The 20,054-nt window shown below is 40.8% G+C and overlaps 3 protein-coding genes across 10 annotated transcripts; 2 read left to right on the top strand and 1 right to left on the bottom strand.

Moving 5' to 3' along the window:
* The first annotated feature begins 1,886 nt into the window (after window positions 1-1,886).
* On the top strand, window positions 1,887-10,528 carry znf280d (zinc finger protein 280D). Of its 2 annotated transcripts, XM_085908522.1 has the most exons (19): window positions 1,887-2,241; window positions 3,559-3,686; window positions 3,901-4,151; window positions 4,245-4,341; window positions 4,988-5,212; window positions 5,297-5,365; window positions 5,645-5,751; window positions 5,828-6,015; window positions 6,588-6,745; window positions 6,825-6,925; window positions 6,993-7,139; window positions 7,413-7,547; window positions 7,634-7,998; window positions 8,095-8,163; window positions 8,440-8,555; window positions 8,635-8,656; window positions 8,747-8,900; window positions 9,401-9,490; window positions 9,606-10,528. In XM_085908522.1, exons 2-19 carry the CDS (start codon window positions 3,566-3,568, stop codon window positions 9,840-9,842), a joined length of 2,652 nt encoding a protein of 883 aa, XP_085764648.1. In that variant the 5' UTR covers window positions 1,887-2,241; window positions 3,559-3,565; the 3' UTR covers window positions 9,843-10,528. The 2 variants fall into 2 exon arrangements, with proteins under 2 accessions (XP_085764648.1, XP_085764649.1); XM_085908523.1 differs by lacking the exon at window positions 9,401-9,490.
* Window positions 10,529-11,008: 480 nt separating this feature from the next.
* mns1 (meiosis-specific nuclear structural 1) lies at window positions 11,009-15,388 on the top strand. Of its 4 annotated transcripts, none has more exons than XM_085907988.1 (10): window positions 11,009-11,181; window positions 11,959-12,168; window positions 12,511-12,638; window positions 12,995-13,097; window positions 13,187-13,416; window positions 13,607-13,823; window positions 13,908-14,015; window positions 14,077-14,334; window positions 14,462-14,587; window positions 14,866-15,388. In XM_085907988.1, the coding sequence occupies exons 1-10, from the start codon at window positions 11,179-11,181 to the stop codon at window positions 14,968-14,970; spliced, it is 1,488 nt and encodes a 495-aa protein (XP_085764114.1). In that variant the 5' UTR covers window positions 11,009-11,178; the 3' UTR covers window positions 14,971-15,388. The 4 variants fall into 4 exon arrangements, with proteins under 4 accessions (XP_085764114.1, XP_085764116.1, XP_085764115.1 ...); XM_085907990.1 differs by having other exon boundaries at window positions 11,979-12,168; XM_085907989.1 differs by lacking the exon at window positions 11,009-11,181 and adding an exon at window positions 11,185-11,288.
* Window positions 15,389-15,706: 318 nt separating this feature from the next.
* On the bottom strand, window positions 15,707-20,004 carry tex9 (testis expressed 9). 4 transcript variants are annotated; one of them, XM_085907996.1, is made up of 12 exons: window positions 19,986-20,004; window positions 18,621-18,684; window positions 17,987-18,050; window positions 17,816-17,892; window positions 17,500-17,542; window positions 17,223-17,278; window positions 17,013-17,152; window positions 16,749-16,840; window positions 16,496-16,669; window positions 16,227-16,361; window positions 15,984-16,118; window positions 15,707-15,910 (listed from the first exon to the last, which is right to left on the bottom strand). In XM_085907996.1, exons 2-12 carry the CDS (start codon window positions 18,659-18,661, stop codon window positions 15,833-15,835), a joined length of 1,035 nt encoding a protein of 344 aa, XP_085764122.1. In that variant the 5' UTR covers window positions 18,662-18,684; window positions 19,986-20,004; the 3' UTR covers window positions 15,707-15,832. The 4 variants fall into 4 exon arrangements, with proteins under 4 accessions (XP_085764122.1, XP_085764121.1, XP_085764120.1 ...); XM_085907995.1 differs by lacking the exon at window positions 19,986-20,004 and adding an exon at window positions 18,992-19,146; XM_085907994.1 differs by having other exon boundaries at window positions 17,013-17,278; window positions 17,816-17,888; window positions 19,986-20,002.
* Between the last annotated feature and the right edge of the window lie 50 nt (window positions 20,005-20,054).

Below are 20,054 nucleotides of genomic sequence, written 5' to 3' on the forward strand. Positions count from 1 at the left end.
ATGGGTTTTATAAGGATGTTGTATTTTCCTTCATTTTTTTTACCATAAGGCATAGTTACACATGATCTTAAAAAAAACCTCAAACATATTTTGCCACTTTTTTTCTTTTAATTGTGTTGCTAATTAAAGTGTGCTTTACATTGGCCACCTAGGGGCAGTATAATACATACACTTGCATATAATAGTCACTCTTCACAGAGGATAAATAATATGTGCCTGTTACTACTGTTATTTCTCCCATTTGTGCTCAAATATCCGTTGTTTAAATTGGTTATAACACTGTGACGTTGATGCTATTTGCAAGCCCTTCCATGGCATTTTACACTCTTAGCATTTAGATGAACCGACTTGTCTAAAGCAAAGCTATTGGGATGTTTTAAATACACCCAATGAGCTAAAAACAACGAGCGTTTACTCGTGAAGATCAGTTCCTCTTTTTACGGTCGAATATTGTGAGGTTTTTTTTTCAGTAGGGCTCATGTCTGCTTTGTCGTGAGAGTGCGGTTGTCCTTGAATGACCCAAGCCAATAAAACTAGGAAACAGTGCACAAAGGGTGGGTGAGTGATGGATGAGCTCACAGGGACTGCAGTGAATTTGGCTTCCACAAAAAATGTAACAGCACTTTTAGTCCACAAACCATTTTATTGCACAATTTTATGCTGTCCTCATCCCCCAAAAATGCATCAAATGTTTTCAAGACATCAGCATTTAATTCCATATGGTATATGGGTTGTTGTTGTTTTTTTTTTTGTTTTTTACAATTGACCTACAACTTTTTTATTCAAAGCAGGACACTTTAAATAACTATTGCAATTCAAGTGGATTGACCAAAAGTTATACAAGCTAGAGTTAAATATTTCCCGGTATAAAATACGCTTTAAAACACAAACTAAAGTTTGAGTTAACCTAGAATGACAAGGGAGACATCAGGAAATGTCATTCAATTTTGGCCTGTTTCACTTAATCAAATATCAATTACACAAAGAAACTATGGTTATTTTACCAAACAAATGATCTTGTAAAAAATGCATTTATTATACACTTCATACCCCTTATTAAATTCAAATGTACCTATGATAGTACAGCACTTTAACCAGCTTCTGCTCACCAGTGGCGGTCCAAACTTTGCCTGCCCCCCACCCCCATTCAACTTATAAAAATATATGATTAAGGAAACAGATTTAATAACCTTTGACACTGCTTGCCTTTCACGTCAACGTTTATAAGCAAAATCCTTGAAGATCCCTTACGTCTCCACAAGGTGGCGCAAATTCCCCATAAAAATGGAATCCGCAGCTACCCAAGAATACGTACTGGTATTAATAATTCCAGACTGCCACCTGTTGGACAAATGCAAAGCCATCGGTTACATCCGATTGTTTACCATCGATTTGTACTCATATCTAACCTCGATGCATGTTAGATTCTTTGTATTATTCAGTGTTGTGGATCATATCCAGTTAGTGATTTTTGTTGGCACAAATGATTGTGCTCGAAATTTTGCCAAGTAATACATCTAAAAAATAACCTGGGAAAGTATTGCTAGTAAGTCTGTAGATCTACGGATAGTTTTGCTCCTCTGTGAATGCAGATCATTTTGACATTGTCTCTTATACGGGGCCCCGTAACAGGACGCCACAAAAATTTGCACAGAACCCAGCAAACCCGGCCAGAACAATGTACAGTATGTTTTCACACAGCAACACACCATGCTGCTATTTAGAAAAGTAGATTTGTAACAACAATAACTAATATTATAAATGTTTACACTGAGCAGTAAACGAGCATTGCTGATTGACTGCCAATATGGTTGACCGCACGGGATTGTGGGAAAAGTTACTATTTATACGGCACTCGTAACAGTAGTGGGGGGGGGGGGAGTAACGTGACTGCAGTCGCAGTATGCCAAGGTTGCCCTACAAGTGAAGACAAAGAGCATGGAAAGTAAAGAAAACTGGATATCAAAGACAGCTATTAAATGCTCGCAGGCTTTCCATTTACCCTTCGAGATTATTATTTTTAATTCAGGGGGCGCTAGTACATCCTGCTCTTCCTGAAGAACTCGCCATGATTGGTCCAGAGGCGCATCGAGTTTCCGCCGCGCTCAGCTCACACACAGGGCACCATTTCCACCGCTGGTATTGAGTGGTAAAAAAGTAGGCAGGATCTGCAAGCCAACGTCCACATCCAATTACCAAAGCGAGGCTGGTGATTCATCATTTGAATTGGCTGGTCGAGAGGTAAGCAGAAAACTCTCCAGGTGCTCCCTGAAAACGTTCTCCCCACGATGCAGTTTATTCCAGCATCCATATATCAGACAATGACAACAAGCTAATGCTAGTTAAAGGTTCTCCTGCGACGAGCACATCATGTGATGAAACAAGCAATGCGGGCTAAATGATTAAATTAATGCACCAAAGTCGTAGAATTGTTGTAAATTAGTCACTCTCCATTGTACCAGAAATTGTTGAGGGGAAAATGGCAGTGTAAAAAAAAAAAAAAAAACACCACCCTACGAGCAAGTTAGCAGAACTTGCTGCAGTAGAACTTGACGCAAACATTTTGAAATGCTTGCTCGTGCACGTTTGCTTTAATTTTTGTATTTTAAGATGAATTTGAAAAAAAAAAAATGTTCACTCGGGCTGTATTGTCGACTAAAATAATCCCCATGCCGTGTGTTGTCTTTAAATCCCAAATTTGTGTTTACATTATCACGGTATGTCGTTTATTTTGTGTATGGCAATCTACCACATTTATCCTGACACATATTTCCCATCAAATAAAATTAGTGACCAGTCATTTTATTTTATTGAAAGAATTTACTTGCAATGTGGTAAAGATCCCCCCCCCGTCGTCAATACCGCCGCCATCTTGGACGGAAGCTTTGTGCGAATATATGAACAGATCGTTGAAATATTTTACATGTATCAATAGTCGAAATATTTCACTAAGTTGTTTTCTTGTTCACAGCCCTCTAAATAACATAGTTGATTGTTGTTTGCTATTCTATTTCAATTCATTAGGTTGTGATTTGGGTGCATTAAGATTGTCTTGCCAAAGGACGTTTTCTCTCCTTTGCCAATGGACCTTTTTCTCCAGTGTCCTTGACTGGCCATCAAAACAATGATAAAGACTTGAGTTTGTGTTTAGTTCACCATACCATTTCATAATGTTTGTAAACAACATGCAGGGTCCTACCAAGAGGCAGAAAACAATCCATTACTTCTGATTTTGAAGTGAAACCAATGGCAATGTTTCGGGTCACACCTCTAGATATACCTAAAGCTGGCCTTGCACCTAAAGATTTTCACAGTCCCTGAATAAGAACACAAAGAGCGGCACGGATGGAGGGAATGAGACCCAGTATGATGGGGAAAATATGCATTGTGGAGGGGAAAATGGCTTCTAACCATGACTACGATGCAGCCAATGACATAAATGAGTTTGACAGCCCTGCAAGTCTGCAATGCATTGTGTACGTGTGGGTCGGTGTGTATGTATCAACGGTGCTATACAGATAATAGTTTGCTTTAATGTAAATGCGGTTTGTATTGTAGGTCCAAAATGTCTGAACTCTTTATGGAGTGTGAGGAAGAGGAGCTGGAGCCCTGGCAGAAAGCAGCTCCTGAGGTGTTGATTCAGGATGCCGACGATGATGACGAGCCCATTTTTGTTGGAGTAGTTTGTATGTACATTCTTTTTTTTTTTAATAAGAATTACCATTTGCACATATTTTCATGACAACAATACCATTTTGATGCAGTCCAGCACTTGACTTGTTTGGTCATCTAGAGATGTCCTAATTGATATTGCAATATATTTGTCCTAAGCAATTATTTTGGTTGTTGCACCTAATATCAGATGTCCATATGTGATCCTGTTTTAAACGTGTTTTCCAGCAAAAAAAGAAAAAGTGGTTCAATCTGTCTTTCCACCTCCTCTCAAACTCGATGCGAAGAAGCAAGTGGTCAACTCTGCGCCATTTCCAGTTCCTGCTCGAACTCTTGCTCCGGCTCCTGCTCTTGCTCCTGCGCCAGCCCTCGCCTCCTCTTCTATAATGTTACCTTTGAAAATAGCTGGAAATGCAATCAGTACTCCTACAGCCAGTTTCACGACACTGACTCCACAGCCCGTTATTGTTAATGATCAGGTATTGTCATTTAAACCGTTTTGCTTTTTTTATTCCTCCTCCATTTGACTTGAGTAAAAGATATTTTTTGACATCGATGTGTTTTAATCCAAGGGCTTCATCGTAACCTCACAGTTAACCAGCAACAACAACCTCATTGCCACTCTTGGGAATCAGTATCCTCCTGGGACCAAATTTGCCATTGTACCAGGTGACGTTGAGTTGCATGTCATCAGAAATACCAAATGTTTTTGTTAAATAAAAACTGTGTTCCAGGTTTGGCAGAACACCAGAGATAAGTTCAACAGCCAATGTCCCCACTCTGAGATGCTGTGGGTGTGTCTGTTAAAACATCTTGAAACCACACCCCGCTCAATTTTAATCTGTCTAGCTTCTTTCTTATGCCTCCACAAAACTACACTTTTGGCTGCACAAATATGACCGTTTATGGCCTCCATAGACTGGAACATATCTGACTTGAGGCTCTTCCATACCGCAATAACGAGGCACTAAGTCTAAAGTGGTTATATTAACGTGAAATCTTTTATATGACATTTTTTATGTGACGCAGTCATGGTCAACAACAAGGCTGCCACCATGGTTCACACAGGCTGCTAAGTTCTACTTACCCTTAAAATTAGGTGAACTGAAATGGTGAAAAACGCTATACTGCAGCTTAGAAATTGTGTTACTATTACGTTTTCAATCTTTATCCAACAATTACATTCAAATAGGGACCAAGCAACAGATCTCTGAATTCACTTTGTAGTGTATTTAATATTAAAAAAGGAGCTGATGTGACTCTTTCGCTGTAGTTTTGAAGGCACTTTTCAAAGTTTGTATGTTCTGTATTCCAGCCACTCAGCCACAGCAGCTTATCCAGCGGGTCACCCCGGTAACTACTGCGATACCCGGCGTTGTCCACCGGCCTCACGTGCAGCAGATCCGCAACAACGTGGTGACATTGGCTAACGTGCAGAACCCCACTGTTTATACGGCCAAACCCCACCTGCTACAAGTCAGCCAGGCCACCACTCTGCAGACCATTACCTTGCCCGTCCAAGCCAACAACTTAAGCAAAGGTGCACTCTTAAAAGGCGTCGCGCATATTTGAGAACATATGAATCAGTCTGGTTTTTCTTGTCCTACTTTTGGGTGCCTCACAGAGACAATGAGGCGGGTGTTGCCAGCTCAGCAAATTGAAACTGCTGCGAAAAAGATCAAATTAGATGTCGGTAAGTAGTCAGTTTTATGACTTTTATTGCCAGCTACAATTAAATTCTGTTATATTGTGTATTTTTGAACAATCAATTTGTATGGCTTTTTATTTATAGTGTAAGTGTGTGTGTGTGTGTGTGTGTATATAGTTTAGATCTAAATTTAGAGCCGTGCACCTTTATTTTTTATTTTCTATGTAAATTTTGTAATAAAGGTTTGCATAATCCTGGCGACTAACAAAACTATATTGTGGAAATGCTTACTCGAGTTATTCCTATGCTTTGGTGTACGTTTAGGTCAAGCAAACATGAACAAACCAGTGGAAAATGGTGACATAAAGAAAAAATGCCCCAATTGTAAAGAAGAATTTCTTCAGCAGGAGGCATTGAATCATCATGTGACTGTATGTATGAGTATTTGTTAGCTAGTGTTTCATTTTATTGCCTTGTGGGTTTTCATGTTTAAATCTCTTGTTTCAGAGTTGCCAAGCTAAAGTGGAAGTTAGCGCTTCGCTAGCCGATAACGTTATCACGCATAAACGCATCATGCTGGTGTCAGAATTCTACTACGGCAGATTTGAGGGGGATCCTCTCAAGGAATCTGTGCAGAAGAGCAGTATCACTTTCAAGTGTCAAAGCTGCTTCAAAGTTCTCAAGAGCAACATCAGGTATGTTCATAATCAACATGAAATCTTGAGAATTGCGTTGATTCTCAGCAAAATGTTTCTGCACCTCACTCCGTGCTTTGTTTTGAAACACTGGAGGAATATAATTTCCAATAAAGACACACCAAACAGCCTAGATGGATGACACTAGTAGACTCTTTTCCCCCACGAGCTGAAAAAATGAGCGGCGAGTGAATCATTCCGTTGATTAACTGCGGTGGAAATGCTTTTAAAAAAAGGTCTCTGTAAGCAGCTTTTAATGGAGACGCACACGTGTACCCCACTTGCCCGCTCGCTGCAGGAGTCAAAGGTCACCCACACAAGAGATTTCATTAGGGGAGCTGAAGTAGCAGAAAGCACAGGCTGAACAATCAGCCTCACTTCATCGGACACTCGTGGCACATAGCTGCGGATGCCTCTATTGCCACTGCATCATTAGGCAGAACAACAAATAATTGTTTAATTCATCAGATTTATTCAACCATTCTCATTCATTTCGGCGAGAGCCATTTTGAGATTCCACCACCCTCTATAGACTTGATTCTGACCCAACTTCTTCTATCCATCTGTTCCAGGTTTATGAACCACATGAAACACCACCTAGAGCTGGAGAAGCAGAACAACGAGTCATGGGAGAGCCACACAACTTGCCAGCACTGCTACCGTCAGTACATGACTCCATTCCAGCTGCAGTGCCACATCGAGAGCGCGCACAGCCCGATCGAGTCCTCCAGTATGATACATTGAGGCCTCCAGCTCTGCCGCATCAGCTCGAGTGTCCCTTTTTACTATTATGTCCTTCTTTTTTTTAGCAAACTGCAAGATATGCGAGCTGGCGTTCGAGTCAGAGCAAGTGCTCTTGGAGCACATGAAAGACAACCACAAGCCCGGGGAGATGCCCTACGTCTGCCAGGTCTGCTGCATCAACACATGTTGCAAGTCTTAATGCAGACGAAATCACGGCTTTCTCTTCCATACAGGTGTGCAATTACAGGTCCTCTTTTTTTTCGGACTTGGAGACACATTTCCGAAGTGTCCACGTGAACACAAAAGACCTGCTGTGTCCTTTTTGTCTCAGGATTCTGAGAAATAGCCAGAGTTACATGCATCACTTCATGAAACATCAGGTAAGATGCTTTCCATTAAAGCAATGGAGTATTTCAGAATGCAATAGTTGAGGGCTGTGTTTCCCATCCTTCATTGAACCATGACGCACATTTTACATTTCAAAAGTAATTGCTTTACATTCTGACATTAGTGATGTCCTGATTCCATTTATTTGCACCAGAGACTCGAGTCACTTCATTTGCGGTTCAAAATACTACAGTAATTTAACAAAACATTTTGGAAGCAAGTTGAGCAACAGTTTACATTGCATACAATCTTGTTTTGGCTTTCAGAAAAAAGGCATCCATCGCTGTGGAAAATGTCGACTGAATTTCCTCACCCACAAAGACCGAATGGAGCACAGGACTCAAGTCCACAAGACTTTTAGAAAGCCTTCAGTTCTGGAGGGCCTGCCCGCTGGCACAAAGGTGTGATCGGTATCATCGCCGCCATTCCCGCCCGCTCTGGGAAAGTGTCTCCCTTACATTCATTTTCTCTTGTTTGACTTCCGCAGGTGACTATTCGAGCTTCCCTGAGTGGCAAAATGGTTGGCATGTCAAATTCAGTGGATCGAGCCGCTTTTATTTTACCGCCCGAAACGTTAAGCAGCAGTCCAAAAATCCAACCCAATGTGGGTTTGGTCAAAACCAAACGAATCACTTACGAAGCTGGAAAAATCAGGACAATTCAGAAGAAAAAAGAGAATTCCGCTATCAATTGCTCATTTCCAAATTTCAGTACAAATGGAAGTTGCCACACTTGCATCGAGTGCAACAACAAAATCGACGACTTCTCTTCCCACTTCCTGTTGTCGTCTGATTGCGGGGCGTGCAATTACCGGACGAGTTGCAAAGTTGCCATTGGAAATCACATGATAAGGTTACTTCTCTAACCATTATTTTAGGCAGTTTGTTTCTGTGTACGTGGGTTAATAAGTGTTGTCTTCTTTTTTTTTTTTTTTTGCCCTTTGTTCAGATTTCATAGCACAATCAACAAGAGCAGGTTTTCCAAAGTTGATCAAAGGAAACAGTCATCTGCCTTAAAGTAGGTTTCCTAATTTGAGTTGATGCTCTTTACTCTGTGGATGTTCATATTCAGCTGGAGCAAAGTCAGTGCTCTGCTCGACATGTTTCTCTTCCACCTTCCGTTAAGTTCTACTGGTGATTTTTAAAAATATATGTAAAAAGCTAGAAAAAAAAAAAAAACTTTGTTACAAAATAGCCTGAGTTTTTATTTTTTTCTATTTAGGTGAGTCAAAATGCTCTAACACGGTTGGCAATGAATGAATTAACATCTGATGCATTGACACTTTTCCTTTAGACTAACGCTGGTGTGTCTCAACTGTGACCTTCTGGTGGAAGCATCAGGCGGTGACGTGATGAGCAAACATTTAAATGACAGACCGAATCACGTATGCAAAGTCATTGAGGAGAAAGGTGAGTTTTTTTTAGATTGGGATGTCACGGTTTGTGTTGTTGCACTTCTCTTAAAACTCTTCGATTTTTAACCCAACAGTCGTCCAAGGCGAAACCGGAGTGTGAGTAGGAAACACGATAGCTCGAATTTAACATTCGCGGCATGCTGAAAATAAGTCTAAATATTTGTTATGTTGGCTTTTTGACTCAAGCCAGGACTACAGTGATGTCGTCCGACTGAAAAGGAAGGAGCTACTCCCCAAGCAGAAGGAAACTCGACCAGGGGGGAATATTGTCTGTCTGAGACAGGACAAACTGTTAATCCAAAACCAAAGCAACACAGAAACGTCAGATGACTCTTCGAAGGTATCTACGGATATTTACTGTCAAACTAATCACAACAAAAATATTTACACGCATTGTATATCAAGTCATCCTTCATCAAAAATACACCACCAGTACTAATGCTCATGTCAATGAAAAATATGATTGACATGCTAACGATACATTAGCATCAATAAAATATTAATGACAGACAGTATAACAATGCTCAAAGGCACTTTTTCTTCTGAAGCCTTAAAAAAAAGGACCTCAATCACAACATTTGTCTTCTACCCCTCATATTGTATGCTCTTTGGGTTGGCAGACGATAATAAAAATTCATTAAATTTGTATAGCTCTTTTTAAAAACCCAAAGACGCTTACAGGGATGCATCAAAATTTGGCAGGCGAGGCTGACAAAAAACCTTTCTTAAGTGCCCACAATATATTTTGCCCCAAAATTACTTTCATGTGCTTGTAATTGTTGCACAATGAATTGGTGAGGTTTTATTCAACGTCAGATTATAATTTCTTTTTGCCTTCAGGTATTGGTCGCTGAAATTGGCAGCCTTCACAACTATTCTATACCTGGAAATAAGGCTGATGTCAGTACTGGAACGTCACTAAAAAAAATCGTTAGTTCCAGCCTTACTCACCTCATTTGTAGCCTCCACACTCAAGCCAACATGCTCATTGTTTTATTGATGGTGCTACTAAAGGATGGATGGTTTTTTGTTTTTTTCTTCACAGCCAATCCCCGTTTTGAAATCCTCACAGACAGAAACAACCTCAGAACCTGTACAAATCAAGAAGATGGAACACTTACCTCACATGCGTGTTGAACAACTTCAATCTTTGCCCGTGTTGCCAGCAGTTGCTCAAGATTCTGTCAGCGGAAACGTGACACGGTTTGTTTCCTCAGCTGCTGAAGAGTCTCTGAGCAAAAATGTCACGGAAGACTGTTACCCTGATTCGATCCCTGATTGAACAACAAACGGCGGAACGAACAATGCCAGTCACTACGAACCTTTTTCATATTTCGAAACTCTCAAGTGTTCCCTATAGAAAATGATTTCAGTTTTTGTCATCTATCCATCCATCCATTTTCTCTACCGCTTTGTCCCATCCGTCATCGGGCTGTAGGGGGGGGGACACCCTGAACTGGTTGCCAGCCAATCGCAGGGCACACAGAGACGAACAACCATCCGCACTCACACCTAAGGGCAATTTGGAGTGGCCAATCGGTTACCAAGCATGTTTTTTGAGATGTGGGAGGAAACCCACGCAGACACGGGGAGAACATGCAGGGAGGGTCGGAGGTGGAATTGAACCCGCACCCTCCTGACAGTGAGGCGGACGTGCTACCCAGTGCTTCACCGAGTCGCCCCCTTTGTCATCAATTTAAACAGAAATCACTCAAAACGTCCAACCATGTATATGTCATGAAAATGGATGCTGTTAACATTTGGAAATATCATGAGTTCCCGTTGTTAAGCTGCGAGATGATCCATCCGGCGCACCATTTTGTGTACAGAACAATTCTATTTAAAATGTAAATATCTTTACTACAATACTTTGGATGTCATGTATCAAGATGGGCTTTTTGTTTTATTTTGATGGCATTTGACCTGAAAAACATGAAAAATAAATGTCTTTAAAATAGGCCACAAGAAGGTATGATACATTACTATATTTGAAGCCGAATCATTTATGACTCTATATTAAGGCCTATATTGAGTGAATTATTTCAACAGTTTGTAAAAGTAGTGGAAGGTAGTTTTTTGGGGGGTTTTTTTGTCACCAGCTGCAAAAACATTTATAACTAAGCAAACTGTTGGTAAACATTTTTTTGCAAATGCACATGCATTTTAAACTAGATATAAAATAAATGATCAAACTGCTTACATGGGCCAGGTATTAAACGAAGCCACGCCCACAAATACAATTATGAAAAAGCCTTGGTCCTAAACTAAAATAAAGGTTGTTGTTTTTATAATACGTGCACTAGTTTGACACCACTAAATGTAATTTGGATGAGGGCTGGTTGTTTCAACGCGTGATCCTATCTCTACTTGCGGACAGTCCGGAGTTACCGGATGTGACGCAATAACCAGCGGTTCCCATGGAAACATCCTCAAACATTTGCAGAAACGTCGTCGAAACGCTTCAAACGAGTTGAAAGCTTTACTCCGACACGGTATTAGCTCAGTTGAAAAGAAAGGCCACTTAACATGAATCGCGGTTGACGCTGCTTTTTAGAATGAACTCGTTTTGTTGTTTTTAAGACAGCACATTCCAAGCCGCTGCATAAAAGACTGCAAAGATGGTATGTGTTCGTATGTGTGCGCGCGCATGTAGGCGTGCGACCACTTTGTCCTCACTCATCTAGGCATAGTAATATTTATAGTTGGACAACAATATGTTACTAGTGAGGTAAAACTCCGCATTAGTTGACAAATATGTGCCACTTGTACTATTAGTGACAAAACTGCACAAGATGCGCTTCAACTAACTAGTAGCATGGAGAGCTCAACTCTTGTTTTGCAGCGATGTCATACAATCGTGGGGAAAATATACTATCAAGACATTTGTTAATACTAGTCTGCTGTACTAGTAATTGTCAAAGTTTTTTTTTTTATTGGTTTCTTATGTTTTTGCGCCACTAGTAACAGTAGGTCCAATTTACAGGCGTCTATCATGCACTAGTGTCCTGCACAATGTTCAATTGTATTTTGGCCTCACTCTTAGGATGTAGTTGTGTCACTAGTGTGCTAAAACTGTCTTAGTAGTGTGCAAAAAAAAAATGTCCTCAAGTAGTAGAAAGTAAGAAAATGCTGTGCAACTAGTATTGTCTTTTTAGTTAGACATTCATATCGTACTAGTGCCACATTTTTCCTTTAATATGCATTCAACCAATACTAGAAACTACTGCACACCACATTTGGTGAGGCCCCTGGACCCTAAAAGTAAAACCAAAAGGCCCCTTTTTTTTTTCTTTTTCCCTTCACTAGTAACATCTAACTGCTAGTGCGCTGAATTTTCTTACAAGTGATTTCAAGTTTTTCCCCATAAGCGTGCTCGTTGTCTTTCCTGCTTTGTCAAGAGTCGTCACCTGTGCCGCAGTCAGCAGTATCGGATGGTGGCGCAACGGCGCACCCTCGAAGAGCAGAAGCAGGTGGAGGCCCTGCGAATAGACCGTGACCGGAAAATGGAGGCAGCTATACAGGAGGAGGACAATGTGGACAAGAAAAGGTTCTTAAGGCAGGTGCAGGAGGAGCAGAAAGAAAGAGAGATGGAGAACATCATGTTGAAGGTGTGTTTTCTCTGTGCTAAATCACTCCATCTATTTGTCTGTCCGTCTCTGGACAGATAATTCAGAGATTTCATATAGACAAAATAGCATCCATTTTCCAGATTTATTTCAGTATTTTGAAAGCAGCAGGATAGGGGTTATTTACAATTTGGAAACCTCTCCATATATATTACTTTTTTTTTTTTACAAATAAAATAATCATTTTAATTTGGTCGGGGTCTTAACAAAACTCTTTGTTGTGTTAAATTACAAGATGTTGTATTTCCACTTTAGAGGGACTTTTAAACCTACCAACCCCTCTGGGTGATCACCTCTCACTGCCACTCCCTAACCAACTTGCAGGCCCACACCGAGAAAATGTTGAGGGAGAAAAAATATCTCCAAGACGAGAAGCTGGCTAAAGAGATGTCCCGCATCAACAAAGAAAAACTGAGAGATGGCAAGATCAGGCAGCATATTAGAGAGAACAGGTACTACACTACTCACCAAAACTCAAGACGTGAATGCCATCATCAGATTCGGCAAATATTTCATTTTTGGTTCAATCTCTCCTTTTTTGGGGGGGGGGGGTGTACGTCTCCTTTCAATTTAATGGTTTTATTCGAAACTATGGTACTTTGGCACCCTCTAGTGGAATGTGACAGAATGGCTGCCGAAATGCAATTCAATTGCATTTAAATTTTGAATTCAATGCATTTAATCTTTAAGTCCAATACATTTTATTCAATTGCTTGATTACAATTTTCCCTAAAATTCTCAGACTTTGTTCTTGTAAAATTACAAATTTTTGAATCATTTTGAATAATTTCTTCTCTCACCCTCTCAGCATTGAGCTCAGAGAATTAGAGTCCAAGTTGAAGTTGGCCTACGTGAGCAAAGAGCAAGTGGCGCAGATGGCAGAGCATGAAGCTATGAAGTTAGAGACAATGGTGACGTCCTCGTCCGTACCTCTTGAACGGTATCTCCCCCAAACAAATGGTGATCGCCTGTACTCTCCCTGTCTCCTCTCTGGTCTTAGCGTGAAGAGGCGGCGATAGACGACAAGATCAAGATCCTGTACGACAAGGCGACCGTGCAAGAGGAGGAGCAAGAGCAGAAGAAACAAGAGGAACAGCTCCGCTACCAGCACGAGCTCAACCTGCAGCTTGTCGAGCAAGAGCAAAAGAGACAAGCGGCCTACGACGACTTCCTCAAGGAGAAGTTCATGGTGGATGAGATTGTGCGCAAGATTTATGAAGAGGATCAGATGTGAGTTTGAATGATCATGTTTAGATCCGGAAAGTAAAAACCCTGCCACAATTTGGCTTGAGTTTTTACTTTCTAGACCGAACTAAAATAATAAGGAAACCGTGTTTTGACTCTTGGGGGCGCGAAAAACATTTCTGACTTGCCCTACAAGACAAATTGATCAAACTGATCAAATGGTTCTGTGTTGAAGGGAGCTCCAGAAGAAGCTGGAGAGGGTGCACGCCACCCGGAAGCACATCAAGGACTTCCAGTTGCAGCAGATCGAGTGGCAGCGTTTGGAGAAAGAAAGGATGGAGGAAGAAAACAGACGCATCAGGGAGTTTGCAAAACGGCAGCAGAAGACGCAGCAGGCTTGGATGGACAAGATCAAAGCACGAGAAGATGCAATACAGGCCCTCAGAGACACGGTCGATAGGACTTCAAGATATATATATATTTTTTTAAACATGTCACTAGCTCTCACTCGACAAACTGTCCTGGCTTTTATCCAGCTCGCAGAAAAGATGGCCAACGAGAATGCACAGCGTGACGAGATGGAGAGAATTCGCCAGGAGCTTTGTCTCGAGGAACAAGAAGAAGCCTATAGGAAGAAAGATATTGTAAGAGTATTTCTCATGCTTTTTTTAAAACTTCACATGGAAATATTTCCCCGTCTTCCAGGAAGACATGGAGAAGAACATCCGGCTGAGGCTGACATTGCAGAGGACCTGCGAGGAGCAGATGGCCATGAAAGAGATGCGTCGGCAGGCGGAGAAAGAAGAAGAGGACACTTTCCGGAAAACCATCATGGACAAGTTTGCGGAAGACGACCGTATCGAGCAGATGAACGCCCAAAAGCGACGCATGAAGATGATGGAGCACAAACGCGAAGCGGACAAACTGCTGGAAGACAGACGACGGCAGCAGGAGATCGACAAGGTACCCGCTAATTCTTCTGCGAATGCGCTGAGCATTTTAGTATCTGGACATTAAGATGGAGATCAACTACTTCATGCTCACTAACTTCTGCTTCTGACTTTGTGCCATTGCTCTTTCTCGCTCGTAGGATATGAGGGCTCGAGAGGAGGCAATTGAGCAAGAGAGAGGGGCCATCTGCAGGCAAATTATCGAAGAGGAGAGGGTCAAGCTTCTCCAACGACACGCAACAAAACTTCTCGGACACCTACCTAAGGTAATCCACCCGTTTGCTCTTACACTGCAAACCACTCTTGAAGGTGTGCCAAGAAATCATCAGCTATATATTACTTCACATTATGTTTCCATTTAAAACGTTAATACTAATAACGAGAATTGATGAAATTATATTGTTTTGTTTTTTTTATTTATTTTTGGTCTTGCCTTCACCAGAGCGCCATTAGCGCAAGCTAGCTCATGTTATGAAACACTTAAACTGCAATATTATACATGTATCTTATTTGGGCAAGCAAATGTCACTCTGTCTTTTTTCAGGGTTTACTTCGTGAGGATGACCTGAAACACTTTGATGAAGAATTTAGGAAAAAATTTCAGACACGTCAAGCAGAGAACTCTGAAGGCCACGGTGGAGATGATTGAGTCGTTATCAAGTCTTTTTTTTTTTTTTTTTTTAATCCATTTTAACTTTAACCGCAAACAATCCTATGGACTGAATGTGATCCCATTTATCACATGCATGATATCTAACATGAGAAGTGCTAATGACAAGGTCAACGTATTTACAAACAGTTATACTGTGCACACTGATTAGCATATTGTTGAATGAATAGTATTCAGTGTCAAAAACATGTGAAATTGTTTAATGGCAGTTTTTTTTTTCGATACAACCCTTACTCTGGATCTCAGTAGATGGTATATTTCAAAGATGACTATTTTTCTTGCTGCAAAGTAACAGTAAAATCCAAACAGAATTGGTCTCCTATCTCAACTGATGTGCAAGATGCCAATGGACAATTTTGATCTTAGGCCTTATCAACAAAGTTGATGACCCCAGTGACTCCATTTGCTTTTTTTAACCACCCACCTTGAAATGTCATGATCCATCTGACTCTGATGTATATGCAAGAATTGTCACAGCCGGTCTTGAAGGCTTGTATGCGGTCAGGGATATCCGCCTCTTCTTTCCTCTTGGCTTTCACGGTCAATCGCAAATCAAGACTGAGCTTTGAAATTATTTCAACTTTTAGCACCCATAATTGCGTTTCACTTTCCAATTCATCCTGTGGACAATGTTTGACACTCCTGTTCAAAATATACACGTCCAATTCAGTTCTGTGAGATATGGGGAAAAACACACAAGACCCGAGCGAAGGGGTTGACATCAGTGGTTTTAATGTTAAGTCGTATTCAATATGTCCCAAAATGACATTGTGTTGAGAAAGGATGTGAAAAATACATTTGCAAAATCCAACCTGACTTTGCTGATTATCGCTAATCATATTTATGTTTTGCCCCAGTCGAGGGCTTTCATGAACTCGTCCTCAGTGAAAGAAAGCAACTTGGCGGCTTCAAGATGCATCTGCACAGAAAGACATGAACGTTAGCACACAAGTGAATTGTTTTTAAGTTAGAGCGTAGAGGAGGGCGGGCACCTTTTGTCTTTTAAGAACGTCAATAAGCTTGAGCTGCTTCTTTAACCCGACAATAAGCTCCCCTTTCTGCTTTTTTAGCAGTTTGTTTTCTGTCAGTAGATTTTCTCGAGTCTGCTGTTCCTCGCTGGTCTTGTCCTGGATTGATGCAAAAGGTGACAACGACAAACCTTGCTCCGAAAGTATTTTCATTCATCCAATCTCACACTGAAGAGTTTCAGTCTTTGAATAATTGATCCCTCTTGCCTTGTTCATCTGTTTGGTTTTGTTGAGTTCTGACTTTAGGCGCTCCACCTCATCTAGAGCTCTGGTCAGACGAATCTCAACAGTGTTGTGGGTGGCCGTTCCTTGCTTGCTGGATTTGTTCAGCTTCTCCATTTCCTGTCGGTAAAAACGCATGTCTGAGATGGTCGGTCTACAACAACAAACAGTTGTAAACCAGTTGTTCTCGCCCCTTCTACCATTTTCCCATTTGCGCCCATCAGTGGGAAAATGGTCTCAAGACCTTCTCTTACCTTGTGCAAAGCAGACACTTGCAGCTGCAGGCTGTCACATTTGACGGCGGCCTCGCTCTCTGACGCTTTGAGCTTGTCCATCTTTGTCTGTTGGATGTTGACCGTCCTCTGGAGTTTGATCCGTTCCTCCTCGAGCTGCCTAATTTTGGCGTTCAGCTTGACATTTTCATCATCCTGACCAGGCCACAGTGACAATGTTGCCCCCTACTGGTGAAAGGTGGCCCAAACATTTTGTTGAACTGCTGCTCTGTACCTTCTTTTTTCTGTCACTCAGAAGATGATCAATTTCTTCTTGCATCATTGCAATGTTGGCCATTAGGGCGTGGACTTGTGCACATGAAACACCTGAAAAGAAATAAAAGAGTCAAACAGAGGGAACAGATTCACCCTACCTCAAATATATTTGACATGGGGGGAAAAATGATGAAAATGAAAATATAATGGGATCTCCTCACTTTTGGTGAGATTCCATGTTGTGTATTAGTTATTATAAGGATGGAGAAAGGAATACACATACCCGTCCCTTCATTGTCTCCGTCACCGAAGAGGTTGTCATGAGGAACCAAGCGGTTCATCTTGTCCTCCACATTTTGTATCGTCATTGCCACAAAAGACTCGGCCGAATCTCCCGCCGCTCCTAAAGCGTTCCCGGAAACTCTAAAAGTCGATATAAAACCATTTGAACCATTATTGCTTTTGTCGCCATTCCATCCATTTTGTAACTCACGCAGGGTTCGAATGACGCTCTTGTGCTTCTGACTTTTGTGACTTTTTGGGCTCCACCTAGAAACAGGTCTTAAAATGAATTGTTATACCTTCACTTTGGAGGAAGTGATAACTACCATTTGGAGATTTCTATGATGGTAGATGGACTTGCTATTTGAGCATTTATTACCTAATTGTGAGAATCCAGTTAAAGGTCCAGACAGCAGTATGTTTTTACTAGTAGTGTGTTGAATTATTACTCGGACTTTAAGATGCATTATTAAAACTTATTTTGGTACCTTACGAGGTTTCGGCACAGGCGTTTCTCCATCTTTGGTGTTACTGAAAGAGAATGGAAGGTAATGTAAGAGACATCAGTGAAATTGGTAATAAATCAATTTTTTTATTGCTGACTTTGGGTGAGAGACAGGCTAGACCGTGGACTGGTTGCCACTTAATCATAGACCACGTATAGATAGATAAACAATTATTCACTCACATTTACACCAAAGCGCTATTTCGTTTTCAATGAACCTAATGTGTATGTTTTTTGGATTGTGGGAGGAAGCTTTCGAGAACCCACGCAAGGAACAGAAAGCAAGACAAACTCGCTACCTTGTTGCTTTTTCATCCTCCAAATCCTTGAGTGGGAGCGCACTTGAAGGCTTTGACAGAAAATCTTCCCGTTCTTTCTAGGAATAAAATAAAAAATGAAAAAGCAATATTGAGGTGAAAGTACACTAATAAGCATCTTTTTTTTTTATATATATTTGTGTACAAACTCACCTTTAGTTGATCTGCTTGCATGACCAGATTTGCCGCTTTGGCCTCCAGCTTTGCATTTAGCAGCCTGAAGAAAATAAGCAGTGAAAAAGACTGGATACCATTTCTAAGACGCGACTTTATCGTCATCCTTGATAATCAAAAGAAGGGCTAATATAAGTAAATGTTTGTCTGTAAAATGTATTAAAATTAATTTTCAAATTTGAGGTACTGCAACAATGAATTGACAACTAATCATTTACCAAATTAATTGATAATTATTTCTGACAATTATGAGATTATTTTGGTATCTTGTTTAATTTACAACTTTCCAAATTCAATCAACTCAAAATATTCTTAGATCTATATTAATATAGTCCCTCATGAAAGCAGATTTATGTGTTACAGTAATGGTTGAATCAAAAAATACAATTTGCAAACATCTGCTTTTATGTTGGACACAATGAGCAATATTTCTGACCATTTTCTGCCATGTTAAGAACCTGACGAGTAACAAAATCTAAATTTATGTTTGTTTATTGTCTGCACTATCAATTTGAATTGTTTTCAAATATCGGAATGGAAATTAAAGCTAATTCATCATTAAATAATCATTAGTTGCAGCTCTAATTCAAATAATGAAGGAGAATGGCCTTACTTGTATTTCTCCTCCTTCGCTAAAAGGTCACTCGCAGGCATCTTTGGTGGCCTTATTCTTTGACCTGAGGGTGAAAATATCCACAATGTGACTCAAATAGTAGTCTTGTTTTTTATGCATTTTGTGAAGCCAAACAAAATGTAAACTGTCTCAAGAGTCTTTAGACACATAAAGCGTTTTTCCTAAACAAGTTCCTAAATGTCAGTAAAAGACGTAGGTTGAATGACATTTTGTATAGTGGACAACAAAGAAGCCAAGAGCTGGCATTTTAGCTTTTTTCCCCATTGGATCAAGACAAACCTCCTCTAGCGCCACACGTAAATAGTTTTATATGATCAATATATTGTTTCCCCCCCCATGTAATGGCTTACCAGGGCGACTAGACGCGGCGTTTCCAAAAAGTACATACAATCCTAGTCGCCTAGCAACTACCACAACGGTCCTAAACTACGGAAGCCGAATTAGTGATTAGTTGAATGGCTTTTCCGTCTAAAGCGACTTAAAATGACAAATAACACAAACGGTAATCAAACCAAACGATTTAATCGTGTATATCGTCATTGGACTGCCCTTATCACGTGGATGTTATATGCGTCACGCATAAAATCAACTTGCTGACGAATTGTTTGTTACCAGCACTACTGCTACTAGTTCTACAATATACTCGTACCGCCCCATCCATTTTGGTTCATGGCATTCACTTTGCACTTACACTAAGTAGAAAAATCGTTTATACAATACAGTATTTCATTTCATATATTAGTATATAGATAACACAGAATAGTATATAGTAGGACAAGAAGTACTAGACCTATTTGATTATGTTATTAATACTTATTGGAAAGTACTTGGTGACCCCCGTGAGGAAGAAAACATTGGGGTTAATAATTGACTATAGTATACGAATGTGCTTTTTTAAAAATAAAAATAAAATAAAAAAACAGGTAGGAATGGGTTTCAAGTGTGTCCACCATTGCTGCATAATACTCTAAGTGGCATCATTACATTGTGCTTACGTCTTGTTTTTATTACTGTGGACGTTACTACGCATGCGCGTGGGTGACAGCTACTACGCGGCGCACATGCACATGCAGTCTTCCACAACTCCCGTAAGGTTCGGTGAGGGGTACCGGAGGGACTAGCTTGTTGTTCCTCACACGTCTGCGCGCACTACTTGGACATTTACGTATTCTATCCGCGCAGAAGCGAGCGAGTGTTTGGCGCTTCTTTCTCATGAAGACTGCAAAGTGCGATGGGCTGGAGGGGCGAGATGTCGGAGGGCTGCTGGCAGACGACGACAAAAACAACACGGCGCGCTGATGATGATGATGATGATGATGACCGCTTAGCTCGGCGACCTCCTACTCTTGTTTAAGCCGCCAGCCCGCCCGGGCGAGTCGCCCCGTCCACGCCTCCTCGTCTGGTGTACCGCGG

The sequence above is a fragment of the Syngnathus leptorhynchus genome, chromosome 3 (assembly GCF_054491065.1).
Source record: "Syngnathus leptorhynchus isolate UIUO chromosome 3, UIUO_Slep, whole genome shotgun sequence".
NCBI classification, from domain to species: domain Eukaryota; kingdom Metazoa; phylum Chordata; class Actinopteri; order Syngnathiformes; family Syngnathidae; genus Syngnathus; species Syngnathus leptorhynchus.

Coding starts and splice junctions, on each gene's coding strand:
- tex9 (XM_085907994.1), bottom strand. CDS start 18,661: ATGCCTGCGAGTGACCTTTTAGCGAAGGAGGAGAAATACAA. Junction 16,841..17,012: donor CGGAGACAATGAAGGGACGG/GTATGTGTATTC, acceptor ATTTCTTTTCAG/GTGTTTCATGTGCACAAGTC. Junction 15,911..15,983: donor ACGTTCTTAAAAGACAAAAG/GTGCCCGCCCTC, acceptor CTTTCTGTGCAG/ATGCATCTTGAAGCCGCCAA.
- znf280d (XM_085908522.1), top strand. CDS start 3,566: ATGTCTGAACTCTTTATGGAGTGTGAGGAAGAGGAGCTGGAGCCCTGG. Junction 8,556..8,634: donor CAAAGTCATTGAGGAGAAAG/GTGAGTTTTTTT, acceptor TTAACCCAACAG/TCGTCCAAGGCGAAACCGGA. Junction 8,901..9,400: donor CGTCAGATGACTCTTCGAAG/GTATCTACGGAT, acceptor TTTTGCCTTCAG/GTATTGGTCGCTGAAATTGG.
- mns1 (XM_085907988.1), top strand. Junction 13,417..13,606: donor ATTTATGAAGAGGATCAGAT/GTGAGTTTGAAT, acceptor TCTGTGTTGAAG/GGAGCTCCAGAAGAAGCTGG. Junction 13,824..13,907: donor TACAGGCCCTCAGAGACACG/GTCGATAGGACT, acceptor GCTTTTATCCAG/CTCGCAGAAAAGATGGCCAA.